The 15,731-nt window shown below is 47.6% G+C and overlaps 1 protein-coding gene across 7 annotated transcripts in view; it reads right to left on the reverse strand.

Moving 5' to 3' along the window:
• The window catches only part of herc1 (HECT and RLD domain containing E3 ubiquitin protein ligase family member 1), an 80,662-nt gene extending 66,921 nt beyond the window's left edge, over positions 1-13,741 (reverse strand). For 6 of the 7 annotated variants that reach the window (XM_061221664.1, XM_061221663.1, XM_061221661.1 and 3 more), the window contains exons 1-13: positions 13,499-13,741; positions 8,280-9,235; positions 7,864-7,959; positions 7,485-7,679; positions 6,467-6,778; positions 6,175-6,271; positions 5,874-6,017; positions 5,082-5,209; positions 3,736-3,880; positions 2,782-2,953; positions 2,027-2,161; positions 1,532-1,697; positions 375-500 (exon numbers count right to left, since the gene is read on the reverse strand). In XM_061221664.1, the coding sequence (XP_061077648.1) occupies positions 375-500; positions 1,532-1,697; positions 2,027-2,161; positions 2,782-2,953; positions 3,736-3,880; positions 5,082-5,209; positions 5,874-6,017; positions 6,175-6,271; positions 6,467-6,778; positions 7,485-7,679; positions 7,864-7,959; positions 8,280-9,209 (2,646 nt within the window). In that variant the 5' untranslated portion in view covers positions 9,210-9,235; positions 13,499-13,741. The remainder of the gene's footprint in view (positions 1-374; positions 501-1,531; positions 1,698-2,026; positions 2,162-2,781; positions 2,954-3,735; positions 3,881-5,081; positions 5,210-5,873; positions 6,018-6,174; positions 6,272-6,466; positions 6,779-7,484; positions 7,680-7,863; positions 7,960-8,279; positions 9,236-13,498) is intronic. The other variant, XM_061221659.1, reaches the window with a different exon arrangement.
• Positions 13,742-15,731: the final 1,990 nt, after the last annotated feature.

The raw sequence follows: 15,731 nt of genomic DNA on the forward strand, positions 1-15,731 counted from the left end.
TTCAGATAGTGCTCCTTTCCTTCAGATACTGAACCATTTCTGAGGAGAGATGTGTATTTCTTCAGATGGTGTACTATTTCTTCAGATAGTGCTCCATTTCTGAGGATATTTCTTCAAGCCAAGGACCTTTTCTTCAGATAGTGGACCAAACGGCCGTGTAGTGCAAGGGGCAGTCCGCTCTCTAGACGCTATTAAGACGAGAATGTCACTACAGGTTGCGGCATCCCATAATTACAGTGCTTGCCAAGTGAGAAGAAAAGGACCCAGAAACTGAATGACTTCAGCTACACCAGCACATCCCCGGTCCTGCGTTTCCCTTTACAGTGGCTATATTTCACAGCACAATGTTCACTGAGCAGAGCGTGCTCCCCTACCTGCCCTTTGGATAGGCTCTCCCATCGGTCCGGTCCCTGGGGGAGGAGGGAGTGGAGCAGTTCCATTCGCTCGCGTAGAGGGGGGAGGAGCATGGTGGCTCCCACGGACAGGGTCTCTATAACGGCCTGCAACGGAAACAGAAAGACACCGTGATGCTCACGGGTCAAACGCTTCAAACACATAACAGCTACTCCCTTTTACCCAAGGTCAACACAGGCTCCTCTGCAAGGCCTTATATGGCCGTTCGGTGAAAGACTACCCTACAGGGATGAAATGTATTCTACCAATGCACTGCAGTTTGAACCATTATAGGAGTATCTGGAGTGAAACCTGCAATATGATAAACTCAACACACCACACGTTTTTGTGTTGCGATAAACAAATCTCTGCAATTACACACATTAACAGTAATTAACGACAGAATTTCAGAGGTGAAACACGAAATGTAATTTTGGAGCAAACGTGCAACCTCGGGATACAACTCTCGCCTTCAGCCTCAAACTGCCCCTGTTCTCGGCACTCTGTTTGACATTAGGGGCCGATGACGGCTTTGTAAGCCTGGATCAAATGAAGAAATGGTGAAAACTGCAGTCATGGTTCCCTGGGGTATTCTTCAGTGAGGGGTTGCTCAGTTTCACTGTGGTGGAAATGAGAGACCGTGGTGGAAAGGGTCGCATTCTCGTGATGCCAATCTCGTCGATGATCTGCTCGCCTCAACGATCTGCTTGGGGTCCTTGTATATCTATGTTGCGTAGGGACGTGTCACATTTCAATTGCTGTCGACTAGTAATCAGGCGCAGAAAAAAACAAGTGTATCGAGTGCACTCTAAAAACTGATGCTTGTGTTGAAAGTGCTGTGAGGGTGACAGCTAACTAAAGTATACATTTCACGTTCCGTTAAGGAAAAGTGGTTGCCTACACATAGTGGATACACTGCTAAGACCTTAACTGAGACTAGCAAACAGACAAAATTATATACTCACTAATGGCTTTTGTTTTAGGCAAAGGTAGGCAAGCAAAGTTCTGAATGTGTGCTTTAGAAGTCCTACAGCAATGGACATGTGACACGTCACTACACAACAGAGATCTCCAAAGACCCCGAGCAGATGGTTGAGACGAGTGGATCATGGGCCGACAGGACCTGACGGAGACCCACCTCCTGGATCTCGTCCGGCACTGAGGAGTCCATGAGGCGGAACAGCAGGTTCCTCAGGGGCCTCGCCTGGCGGCCCAGGATGCTGGTGGCCACGCCTCCGGCCAGAGCCAGGGCCAGGTGATTGGACAGGAGTTTGAGACACAGTTTGAGGAAGTTGTGATGCTCCCTGCGCAGAAGAAAACAGGTATTTAGGTTGCAATTCACCCTGTGCTGCACCAATAAACATGAGCTTTGTTTCACCTGCTATGTACAACTATCTTTAGGACCTAGAACAATCTTTAAGCTTATCTGCTCCCAAGTAGAAAAAATTAGGAGCACACTAATGCCTCCAAATGATTCTCACCTAGCACACATCAGTTTGCAGGAGCGTATAGAGCACTGTAGAGCCCTGCTTTAATGCAAAGAGACTTGATGCTTCATGAAGAAGCACCAGAGTGGTCACCTAGTGATGGTGAAACAGGAGGGAAAGGACCCCACTGGGGTAGGCTGGCGTACCTCGAGGAGGGGAAGGGCAGGGGGGGCACCTCGCTGTTGATGCCATCGCAGTAGCGCTCCAGAAAGGACCGCAGGTGAGAGAACGTGCTCTCTTCCAGATCCACGCAGTAGGGCCGGTGCCAGGCCACCACTTGCCTTTGGAATGGAGGGGGAGGAAGGGTAAACAGTCTGGATATTCTCTTTAAAAGTTATAAACACGGCACGCACGCCTTTCTGTTTCTACCAAACAAAACAGCCTTTTGACAAAGCGCCGGAGCCCCATAAATCAGCTCCGGCAAAATAACCACCCTCATAAAGCTACAGGCTCAGCGCGCCACTGCTAACACCACCGAGACGCTAGCAAAGTTCATTATTTCTGTGGGCACATTCCAATCGCTAATTTTTCTTCTCATTTTATCTTTAGGGCATCCCAGAAAGCCTGACATATAAATGATGGACCTGTACATCCACCTGTACCAGATGTGGCTTCCACCAAGGACATTCCATCTGCCTAATTCATGTTCTCTATTGCCCAGTCTTGAATTACTTTTCTTGCCACTCTTCCTAGCCTCTCCCAGTGGGTGGAGATAGGAGTAGACAGAAGAGCAAGAAAAAGAAAAGACGCAAACCATACGCGATTGGAATGAGCCCTATGTATTTCTGACCTTCTTGTTCCTTAGCAGACCACCAGCATACACTTCATACACACAAAGCGCCCCTCCCGTGCCCCCTGACCCTCCCTGTACCCCTCCCCAAACCCGAACCGCTCTGCTGACCTGTCCCGGGGCAGTGCAGTCCAGGCCAGGCTGTGGGACGTCCCAGCGGAGATCTGCTGGATGGCCACCCCGTCCAGGCCGATGGCCTTCTTGGGTTTGGTGATGGGCCCGGTGGAGTTCCCCTGCCCACACTGGCCCATGGAGTTGTTGCCCCAGGCGTACACCTCGTTGTCTGCCACCAAATAAAACGGACACTGTGCTTCAGAATGCAGGAGCGCATTGGCAGGGACCTGCTTACAACCATAAATGCCCATCCACACCACAAGAACTAAAACAATAACCATATACCATATAACCATCCACACTGCTGAACGATAACATTCTGTAGATACTGTATTCGCTCGGATATGTCATCTGCCATTTTGCACATGACGCCCTGTAAATTAGGATTGGACTGTTTTGACTAGTTTTTTTCGTTCATGGAGCTGAAAGTGATCCCAATGATTTGTCACTGTCGTTGTCATTATAGTTATGGACTAATGATTTTAACAACATATTTGTAGTTATTGTTATAGTTCTCATTCTTGGTGTGGATGCACCTTAAAACTTTAACCAGGGATGACCTTGTCCGGAACGTTCTAGGGCCACATTTGCATTACACAGCAGATTTTACCTGTGCTCACATTTTGCAGTGCAGGGCTATCAATAAATCATGTGGAATAGTGATTTATAAAGAACAGATAATAGACTACTTTTCAACGGTTTATTTATAGATGAATGACTGCATCTTACGACTGACTGAAGGATGCAATATGGATTTTTTTCCCCCACCATCAAAAAATCGACTTTAATGAATACAACACACACTTCAGGCTCTTGTTATGCAAGTCACAGCTGTGGAAGGTAAAAGAAAAGAATGGAATCCTGTCCTGAGCAGAAGCACAGCCATCAAGCTCGTCTCATTGGCCCCCCCCGGGGGAGCGAGAGTGCGGCCGGTCGGACAGGGGGAGTTACCGTGGGAGAGGGCCAGGCAGTGGCTGTCGCCGATGGAGATGTCCACCACCCTGGTAGTGGCCAGCTCCTCGATCAGCTTCGGCCGGAGGGCAGTGGCCTCGGAGGATCCGCACCCGAGACAGGCCCCGCAGCCCCAGGCGTAGACCTGCGGAGAGACCGGGGGAACGGGGGCTCTTAATCTGACCTCTACCACCGCACGCCACCCAGCACCTCACCTTCAACCGCTGCTATTCCTACCCGCTGAAGAAACGGAGTTCATAATTACAGCAGTGACGTGAGGTGCATCTATGTTTTTGTTACTTTGGTTACCCGGTGTTGTCATTGTAATATTGATTAAGAGCATAGCGTCAGGAACTCGGGCACTTCAGTGTAAGAGAATATGTCCTTTCAGTTACTCTGTGGCTGAGACTGAGCAGAGCTGCAGTGAATATTCTCAGTGTTTCTGCCTGCGCTGTTCCGGCACTTGTAGCTACCCTGCAGCTCTGCCCTTTTCATTTGGCTTTTAACGTCACAATGGCCCTCCTGGAAGTGGGAACAAATACATCTTCCAAAAAAAAAAAAAGAAAAGAAATGGAAATGTTTGTGAGAAACTATGCAACAAGCTGAATATTTTTATGTAAATGGAAGAGCCAGCAAGTCAGCCTTACAAACAGTTTCTATCGGCGTTAACATGTACAGTCCCGAGACACTCTCAACCTCTCAACAATTCTAAATAAGTGCTATACTATTGCCTTGAGCCCCAATTAGAGCCCTACTAAATTTACTCAATTTTATCAACCAAAGCCAAAACCCCTCGGGAGCAACTTCACATTGGCTTGGAACTGAAGGAGTTAAATATGCCCCGTCTCCATATTTACTACTTGCAAACGCAGAGGTGGAAGAAACGAGCGCCTGGCTGCGAGGCGAATTCCTGTGAGGTAATCAGACGTAGCCGGGGCGACGGAGCAGCGGCGGCCGGGCGATTAGAGACGGCAGGAAGCAGCGGTCCCTCGCCGAGCCCCTGGCCTGCTCTGTCTCCACGGAGATAACGCTGCTCCCGCCGGCACTGCGGCAATCTCACGCGCAGCGGCAGGCGGGCGCTCGCTGATAACGGCCTGCGCTAGCCGCACTGGAGGCTAACTCCGCTAGCGCCGCCCACCCCCGCACTCATGAGTCCTTTTCCCCTCCATTCCTAGTAGTTTTTCCCCTTCAAATTTCTTATTCATTTGCCGTTGGACATATCCAGAGCATGGGAAAATTAGCGCTTTTGGAATACGCAATTAGCTCATGGTAAATGTCTCCAAACGCTTGAGGGAATTGGCGGTTGCCGGTTAAGTTGGTTGCGATGGCGGTTTGGCGTGACGTACCTGTCCGGTGGAGGTGAGGGCGAGAGAGGACTGGCTTCCCGCGCACACTTTCCGTATGAACATGCCCTGCAAGGCCTCCACAACTTTGGGTTTGTACACACGGTTTGTGTCACCGTGTCCCAGTTTGCCTGTGAAATACGACACAGGATCACACATGAAATGGATATATGCTGCTGGTTTTCACGCTGTGCAAGTAAATGTTGCAGGCTCCACTTCACTCACTTCAATCCAAACCAAATTGAAATAATGTTTTAGGCTCACCTACCTCACGTCAATCAAACTATGATGCATTTGCCCAGAAGTTCTGTTCACTAGTACTTTATTCCTCCCAGTGTGGGGCAGAACAAATCTCACATAGTGCGGAGTCAAAGGAAGACCAATCAAATGCGGCTTTCTCATGCAGTCCAATCGCCCAGTGGGGGTCGCTAGAGAGCGATGAAACAGGGACCCCTAACTGACTCCAATACCCTGGGTAACTGCCAATTGCGCATTGCCCTACGGGGCTTCTGGCCAAAGTGAGCAGTGGCACAGGATTTCATCAGACAGTGGGGCTCACCCATGCAGCACAACGTAATGCCTTCACCAAATGTCCCACCCAGTAGCCCCCTGAACTTCTACCCACTAAAGCCACTTCTCCCTGGCAACATACGTTTGATTAGTCACAGAAAGGAACGGACAAAATTACAGAACCATACAAAAATATCCTATGTTAACGGGCAAAGCCACACTTAGCACAGGCTGAACAGAGGCTCCAGTCAATGCTAACACTGAAACCGCAGCAGATGAGCATACCGTTGTCTCCCCCGCCGAAGGACCAGACGGTGCGGCCGTCTTTGGACAGCGCGATGGTGTGGGAGCTTCCGCAGGACACCTCCCCCACGTTGCTGATGTCCTTCACCAGAGTAGGAATGTTTCTGCTGTTGCTGTCCCCGTGACCTACAGCACGCACAAGGGAGGAAACATTTGAGTTAGAGAGGCGTCCCCGGCCTTTCAGACAGCTCACAACGAGCTCACATCTCGCATATGGACAGGCACACTGCTACTGCTTCTAGATGTCTTTGAACGGACCCAATGGGAGGGGATGGGGGCTTACCGAGCCTCCCGAAATCTCCCTCGCCCCAGGTGTAGAGCTCTCCATCCTCGCTCACGGCAGCACTGTGCCTGTATCCCGCGGACACGCACACCACCACCTGCAGGACGACATCGAAACGCCCGTTAGCGTGGACAACAAACCCAGCGCAGAGGAAACGGCTGAAACATGCAATTCTGGTGAGGGAATTTAATTTAGGATTTCATTCTACTGAGTCCATTTACTTAGAATTTCATATGATATAACAACCCATGTGTTCAGAGTACACCGCATGTAGCTACATTGCGGGCCCCACCTTTCCCTGCAGGGGCCCCTGGATGAGTTTGGGGTACTTCTGCGTGGAGCTGTTGCCGTGGCCCAGCTTGCCGTAGTCGCCGTCGCCCCAGCTGAACACCTCGCCCTCGGTGGTGAAGGCCAGCGTGTGGCCATCCGAGCCCTTGGAGGACGACACCTTCTTGATGGCGCGGTGGGGTTCAAAGGTCAGCTTCTTCAGGGTGGACTGGTTGTTGGAGTCTCCCAGGCCCAGCCGGCCGTAGCTGCCCTTCCCGCAGGCTCGAACCGAGCCGTCCGACGAGATGACGAAGGTGCAGTACTGCCCGGCCTCGATCTGCCCGGAGAGACGGAGAAGACCAGACCTGGGTCAAATACGTAACCGTTTTGGATTCAAATTCTTTTCTGCACTCAATCGATTCAGCCGACCAAGAGGAAAAGGCGGCAGTGTTAGCAATTTTTTTGAGAATTTCATAGGTCCCAATACACCAGACAAGCTCAGCAAAGCATCGAAGAGCATTTGAATCCGAAACAGTTACGTATTCAACCGAGGTTTGCATCCGACCCGGCGAAACACGCGCAGCACGTAGCGGCAGGGCGGGGTCATAAACAAGTGCTTTTTAAAAATAACCATCTGTTTACGTAATCCCTGTTAGCCGTGAAGGAGTCCGCACAATGCCCGGCATAGTCCAGGGAGATAGCAGAAGAGACTGTGGCAATGCATTATTTACGCCCCTCGCCATTATCGACAGATCTATACAGCTGTGTAAGGGAGGGGAAAACCACACTAGACAGCCTCAGCTCCAGCCCTCCCGTCCGCCCGAGCCACGAGCACACAAACACTTCTCTGGAACAGCAGGTTACGGCTTTATGACCAACCACGCATTTTTCCCTTCCTTTCATCTCCGCTTCAGGGCCTTTCTTTAAAGAAACGGAAGAACGCTGTGCATTAACTTATTTAGCAGGTCTGCCGTGGCGTTATTGATTTACTGGGGCGCATGGGGGAGGAAGCGGCTGGTGGGAACCCCCCCACCCCCTATTACCGTCTGGGCGTCGGCGAAGCTGGGTGCCAGTTTGGGCTGGAGGATCTTCTCCTGGGTGCCCTCCACCAGCTGGTGGCTGCTGTTGCTGCCCCAGACGTACACCTCGCACGTCTCCGAGACCATGGGCGCCTCGCCCGTCTGGATGCTGTCCGGGCTGGCGCAGGTCCTGGAGTAGTCCGACGCCATCCTGCACACCTGCTCCCAACGGCACCGCAGCAAACGAAAGCTCTCAGTACAGGCTTCACGCTCATACACTACGAGATGATTCTAGAAACTTCTGCTCAAAAGACCGCCAAAGCCACTCGCCATGGACTGCGTGTGCAGTGAGTTATAAAGTGCTGTTTATCGGCGTGAGGTGTGTGAGGGGGGGATACTTTACCTCTTCGAACAGGCAGAGCGCCGCTTCGTACAGGGAGCAGAGCCCATCGGCCGTCCGGGTGGGCTCCCTCCACTGGTTTCTATCAGCAGACGAGCCCTGGGGCAGGAGACACAGACAGCGGACATGTTCAACACAACGCTCAGCCTGCAGACTGCTGCATCCTCTGCCAATCTGTACACAACCCACAGCAGTTCAGTCCAAGTCATTCCTTCTACAGTAACTGCTACAACTACAACTACTCCTACCATGATGTACGAAGCACTGTATTAGGAGCAACGCAAACAATATTGTAAAGAACAGTCTAGAAAGAACAGAAAGTACAGGTATTGAAAACGGAAGAACAATTAAAACAGGGTGGACTAAACAAACGGGAAGCCAAACGGGAGTAAGAATGCGGAAGGTTCCGGGTTAGTTACCAGCGAGCGGCGCATCTGCATGAGGATGTTCATGAAGCAGTCGTATCCGATGAGCCCCTCCTGACTGAGCGCCGCCCGGCCCTTCTCCATGGCGCTCACCACGGCCGAGGCGGCCAGCGCCATCTCGATCCACTCCAGCAGGTAGCGCAGGGAGCCCCTCTGAGCCGCCAGCCCCAGCAGCAGCTCCGAGGCCAGCCGCCGGCCCAAGATGTCCGCCCCGGAGTTGGGCATGGTGACGCCCTTCAGGAAGCCCGTCACCTGCGCCAGGCAGTCCAGGCCCATGGGCGGGATCTTGCTCTCGTTGGCCAGCGACAGCGGCGGCAGGGAGCTCACCACGTCGATGGCCGTGTGGATGACGTCGTTGCACAGGCTGAGCCCCGGCCCGGGCGGGGGGGTCATCCAGCTCTGCCGGAGCAGGGCGAACAGCAGGCTCAGGCCCGTCCGCACGCCCATCTCGATGAGCGCGTCGGTGGACGACCGCGGCCTCTCGCTGACCGAGTGCAGGTCGGCCGCGCCCGCGGAACTCTCCGGAGAGTGCTGCTGCTGCTTGACCTTGCCCTTGTCGTGGTACTTGTTGGAGAGGGCGTAGAAGACGCGCTGCAGCACCAGCAGCCGCTTGCGCAGGGCCGCCGCGAACGGCGAGTCCGAGCACACCGTCTTGGCCAGGGCCAGCTGGCTGCCCAGCAGCGCGTCCAGGTAGTGCTCCTGCTCGTCGCTGGAGAGCGTCTCGCGCTCAAAGTCGGGCAGCTGCGGGCCCTTCAGACACAGCACCTGCTGCGGGAGCAGCACCACCTCCTTGTTGGCCAGCAGCTTGGCGTGGAGCACCGCCACGCCCTCCCGCGTGGCGATGGATTCGCTGTCCTCCGTGATCCAGGAGCTGTTGAGGTGTTCCAGCCATTTCAGCTTCACCGGGGGGATCATCAGGGCCATGGTGCGTCACTCAGCCCCCATCAGTCCTACGGGCGGGGCAAGACAGGACGCGTCACAGAGAGCCCACGGCAGCAGGGTGGAACTCAATTCCCAGGGGGCCGCAGTGTCTGCGGGTTTTTGTGGTTTCCTTTCAATCGGCTGCCAATTAAGGCCTAGAGAACAAGGTGTGCGGATTCTTTAGCCAATCAATGGCTTGAATGAACGACGGGTGCCGAGGACAACCCAAAAACCAGCAGACACCCAGGACTGGAGCTAGACACGTCGTCTACGGTAAAACACTGCGTTACAGTCAAATGGACGCAATTCACTGGACCTTTTCCAAAGCAACCAATTAGATGCAACCCACAGACTGCAAAAACCGTTGTACGATTGGCAAAACTTAACAGTAATGCGTTGGTTTAATAGAACCGTTTCAGTTCAGAAATCTGCCTCAGGATAAAAAGAGAAACATGAATCGATCTCCTGGACTGGTAAAGACCAAAGTTTCTGTCTGGTCCCTAAAGAACCGGGCTACTGGCAGAGGCTGCACTAAATAAACTGGAGCCAGCATGCAGGGTTCACCACTCGGAGGCACTTTGGTGCGCTCCCTAAATTAAGAGGCCAATCTCAGCAACTAGAGCAGACAACAGCAGCCAGTCTACCAGCTGAAAGAAATATAATACATGCATGAGAACTGCCACAAACACTACTGATCTCAATCTCTTTAGATCCATGACTGGCTAAATTCAGTTCGAAAACCCTATGAAAACAAAGTGTCATAAGCATTGTTTAAACAACTTTAAAAGTAGGAGGAGTAATTTGTGTAAGCCCAGAGAACTAAGGATGATTATGTGGTTACATGAGTGGTTACAAAAATATTTTGCAATACTTCCACACGTTTTAGAAGCACCAATTACAACATAGCTCTCTATTAAACCACAAGTGTCAGACAAATCCTACACTTACCATGCATGCACCATCCACAATACAAACCTACTGTAATCAATTGAAATAGTCACTATAGCCATGACTTCCTCACCCCACAGAGCCACATTCAATGACCACACCTCACAAAGTTAATCTCAGCATTTCATATTTGGGAAAATCCATAATTCTTTCACTGATACACAAATATATAACTGTAATGGTAAGCGACTCCTTAACACAGCCTCAGTCATCAATAGCAGGCAAAGCTAATGATCTCCTATGATCTCAGACGAGCAGAGACATGTTTCAGAATGCTAGGCAATCGGGGGTAGGGTAGGTGGGGTGGTGGTGATTTTGCATGATACAGATACAGTACCCCAGGCACAAGAGAACCAGCCGACATTACACTTTGGGCAAATTATCCATGCATCAGATCAAAGGAAGTGTGACAAAGTAAAGAGAAAAATAAGAACTGCGTGGGCACTGCACCCATTCGCCATGCCTTCTCTGATTGCAAAATGCTGTTAGTGCAGTAGTCAGCCAGCCAGTCTCTTCTCACTGGTCGAGAGATACCCTGTTGCTTCTGGGACGGCTAAGTTGAAAAACGATTAAATGTACTATTATTCAACGTATAAACATCCAAGTGGTAAGACCCAATAAAAGCTTGCAAATGAACTGAAAAATGCACCCATTTGCGATTCATGTCTTCAACCATTTAAAAGTGTCCAGCCTCAGCAAACAAAGCAACTGAGCTGGTTAATGGAGCGGATGATAGACATAGAAACAAATATCAGATTTTATTACTGAGCCAATTAAGGTAAGTTAGGCCTAAGCATTGCAATTGGAAAAATAACCACTCAACTCTCAGCTTTACGATGGCTGGTACAGGGGGCATTTGTGGGGTTGCAGTTCAAAGAAATAAACACTTCAGGTACCTACAAAGCACCTAGCAATGATATGCTTCCAGACGTATATTACCGGGTTCTTTTATTAAATTATGTTAAATCTTGTTTTCAGTTGGAACCATTCTAAGGTACCTAAAATAGCCTTCATTGCACACAAAAACTGAGGGTCAATTAAAAAAACAAACCCCAAGACAAATATCATTCAAATAATGTGCAAAGCGAATCATCCCTTTTAAGCAAATATTTTATTTGGATCACAGCCTTAAGTAATGTCATAATATCAGACAGAATTGCTCCACTTTCCCTTTGTTAGCCTTCTGTAAAAGTTTTTTTGCCCAATAGTCAACCATGACAAAGAATCCGCAAAAATCACATGCAAATTACAAATGAACTTATTCTGGCAATCATCCCAATCATTCATGAACCTATTTTCATTACTTCTAGTAGTACTAGTAAGTACACAGTATCCTGAAATGTCTGCTTGACTACATCATGGTTGGACAGTTAAACATTAACATGAACTTTCACGTAATAATTGATTATTAACCAGTTTTATCTAGTTGACATAGATCTAGTGAGGCAGGTGCGCATAGGCAATTCTCACATTGTGATTACTATTAGTAATTATTCATTTCAGTTTTAATTCAAGCCTGAATGATTACCTTAAACATCAATAAACCATATCATACCCAACAACACAATAATACAACCAAGACTTCATTTTAGATTTTATAGTGAATAAGCCAAATGTTACCAAACTGTTAAAAATAAACACATCAGTCATCATGACAGTACATTTTCCTCTTCATTAAGCTATTTCACAATTACCTTGACTTAAATTGTGTGCACATTTGTATTGAAGCTATGTACGAATAAAGAATTCCTTGCAAGAAAAAGTATTTTCTATCGTATAGATGACAATACACAGACTGATCTCTACGAATCTCAGTCTCATTACAACTTTAGTTATAGTTTAGTTATGTACAGCGAGCCGACTTCCCTGGGCGCACTGATTTGGTGAGAAAACCAGGATGTCTTCAATATGTTCCTAGTTAAGGACTGCTATGGGAAGACCGCTCAGTCGTATGAACCATTCATTGCCTGATAGTAGTGCTACAATCGCTATGTCTGATAAACATTTACCTAATTTATCACGTACACAACTAAGAGAGATTGAGAGTTAGCTCTTAACCTCGTAACCACTAACTTAGTCACAACTCTGTAGTGAGAGCCATTACGAGCACTAAGTTAACCAACTAGGTTAGACAGCTAGCTAGTGCTAGCTACAGACTGTGGCCAGTTTATTGGCCGAGACTGTGCTACTGGATAGCGACTGCAGATAATCTAGCTAGCCAACTACGATAGCCACCCATATTTTACTACGGTATTTACCCATTTTACAGCTGTACAATAAACACTAACAAGTAAGACTATCGATCTAGCTAGTACTGCTTATTGCTTATTAAAACAACACTGATCACTAAGGAGCTGACTGTCAAATAACAATGCTGCAACAGCTGATGCCAAGCCCACGTCTAGCTAGTACAGCTAACATTAACGTGAATAAAAACTGAATTTAGTTAACTTACTAGCTAGAGTGGAAAACAATGCTGGGCTTAACCCACAAATTACTAACTACCACTAACTACATAAAAATGTACAAAAATACAACACTGGTACCTTTAATCAAGCCAACTCTGCCAAAAATGCCGAGTTTTTTTGCTAGTATGTTAGCTAGCCAACTAATGCTGACTTACATGAAAACGCTCAATAAAATAGTTCACCCGGTAAGTTAGCTAGCTAGCATTCGCAGAACACTGACACTATAGCTAGCTAACGTTACATTTAAATATTTAAAGCTGGATTTTTAATAGATGTCTTTTCAACCTAACGTAGCTGGATAACCATGGTTTGGATATTAGCTAGCAGGCTAGCTAGCTAGTTAATTAGCAGACATGTTCAGCTAGCTAGGTATGTAGCTAGCTAAGTTAGCTTAGCTAGAGCAGTTCGATACTTTTGTTTCTGACCATAGGCTTTGCGAAATAGACTAATGCGTCTACCAAAATGTAACTATCAAAATATTTGTTAACGTTAAATATGAGCAAATTCTTCATAACTAGACAACCAGTAGTATTAGCAAGTCGCTAGCTCAGAACGATGGCATGCTAGCTAGCGAACTTGTGTCACTATCACAAAGAATTTCCAGTGCAGGCACAGCAGCCTAGCTAGCTAGCATTCTAGCTACTATTTGCCGCTAGTTGCCAGCTAGGGGTGTACGCGTATCATACCGAAACCGAAAATATTTTCTTCTTGCCTGTGTAACTAGCAACACCAGACTGTTCACCTCTGTCATTAAGCTAACGACCGGGCGGTGAGAGAAACGGATGGACGACGCACGCCGGACTGAGGATGAAAGGCCTAACCAACCACAACGGTTAGGAATAGGAACAGATTCCAAACAGAGAACATCGGGCTTACCATTAACTGTCAATGGCCTCCACCGTACCTATACGCAATTTGACTTAAATGCAATTTGCAAATGATGCTGCACCTGCATGTTCACCGGCGCCGTTCTTATATTTTTTCGTGCTTCCTTGGCGATAAATGCAGTATTTTGGTCAATCCGTCTTTTAAATAAGATACACTAAGTGTCAGCAATCGTTCTCCATGCTCTCCCTCCCTTCTGTTAACTTCCACCGCAGTCAAGCTGGAGTCCCAACCCCTCTCCGAGCCCCAGCCCCAGCCCCATCCCACTGAGGGCGCAGTGACGTCTCACTGTTTACTTTGAAAGTCTGTTCAGGTACAGTATCTACCCAGCTAACTCAAAACATTCTCACAACGTTCCTGAAATGTAGTGCCAACAACGCTATAACGTTGTCACAACATTACAGTAGCATTGTGAGAACATTTTGTGCAGGTGAAAAGAAGAAGTTCCATTCACTGTAAGCACTTTAATGAGATTATTACGATTCAATTTAAATCGTTAAATTGCCCAGAAGTTAGTTCTCACGAGAATGTTTGTGTTCCTTTTAGATAAACACACACATCATAAATTATGTCAGATGTTCGCAAGTCATGCCGTTTGTTGACTTCCTTCAGACTGGCAATTACTGGATAACATTACATTCTTTGCATCTCGATACACCATTACATTAGACAAATTCTGAGTGGTGACATTATAGGCGAACGAATTTCAGCCATATTGCGAAATACTGTTAGTTATATATAGGCCTAACGAATCAAATGTGTTATTTTGCAATATAACAAAACGTACAAATATAACCTTTAAGATGACAGCTAACATTAACAGTTAAGAATGGCGAAACTGCAGACTTGTGCTGTGAAACAAGCTAAGTGAAAATTGCTGAACTAGTTTTGTTCCTTTTTTTGCAACATGGCACATTCGGTGTGTCTGGGTCGTTATTGTATTTCTGGCTACGGAGGCTGGTTCTTGTGGTTTCAATTTTCAGCATTTATCTCAAAAGATGACTCATCTGTTTTTGTAGATTCAATATGCATCCATTTAAAACAGCAAATATTTATTCCTGATTGTCACTGAAATTAGTGCACACACACAATTTATCTTAGAAATTGAAAGTGTCTGACTGTTCTGTGTTGTAAGAGTAATGGGTTGAGGTATCGGAAGATACACAAGTCAATTCGAAATTACATGCAATAAACTAAAACGAACACATCGAAGGCACGAGATGGACAGTGCTTTGTTATTACCGCAATCAGTAGGTTGTAGGACTATGGAGTTGGTGTTCTATAGTGTATGCTGCCCCCTGTAGGATTAAAACTTTTACAACCAGATTCCTTATTAATCCCCTTATTTTCAAGGAACTACAACGTTCCGCTTTTAAGATGTGCAATTGCTATCTTTGGCAATAACAAATACACCAACGAGGGGAATTGTCGTCTGATTCTTTATTGTTACGCAGGTATTGGTGAGGCTTGAAAGTAATTACAAAATCAGACCACCAGGGGATGCTATGGGAATATGAAATATCGGTGAATTGAAAACAATAACTGTAGGTTTCAAAAAGTAAATACCTTACAGAGAACTATTTAAGTGCTTATTCCGTAGTGGTGACATTTAGGCTGAACACAGCTTCTTTTTCTTATTTTTCTGCACATTGGATACTAAGACTGCTCAGGACAGACAGAAACAGTCCACAACATAGACACTATGTACGTGCCTCAACTCTGTATGGACAACAACACAGTGATGTCACTGGAACAAGCAGCCATGGTTTAGCTGCAATTTCATGCCTTTGATGAATGCCAGCTCTATAAAATGTATCAGCTTTGGTCAACCTTGACCACTGGTGTCTGCAGCCTTGGTCCCGGCAATAGAGCTTGTAGCTCTCCATGGCCAGGGTTGCAGGCCCTTGTTGTATGCTGAATGCTCGAATGCCTCTGACAAACAAGCAAGCATGAGAGACGATGACATTACTCCAGCAGAAAGGGCAGTGCCTGGGGTTAATCCCTTTGCATTTATCTCATAACAGCGTCACAAACCTACATAGAGTCTGAGGCCGGCCAGGAAGGCCATATTGATATTGTTATCAGCACATTCCCCTTTTAAGTCTAAAGGAGATGATATAATCCACCCCACCTAAGTCATTAGATTTACAGTTTTTAGATCTTAGATCTACACACATCAACAACAATAGGAAGATGTGTGAGGGGGCAGTGACCTGGTCCTAGC

This window comes from Conger conger, chromosome 15 (assembly GCF_963514075.1).
Source record: "Conger conger chromosome 15, fConCon1.1, whole genome shotgun sequence".
Classification (NCBI taxonomy): domain Eukaryota; kingdom Metazoa; phylum Chordata; class Actinopteri; order Anguilliformes; family Congridae; genus Conger; species Conger conger.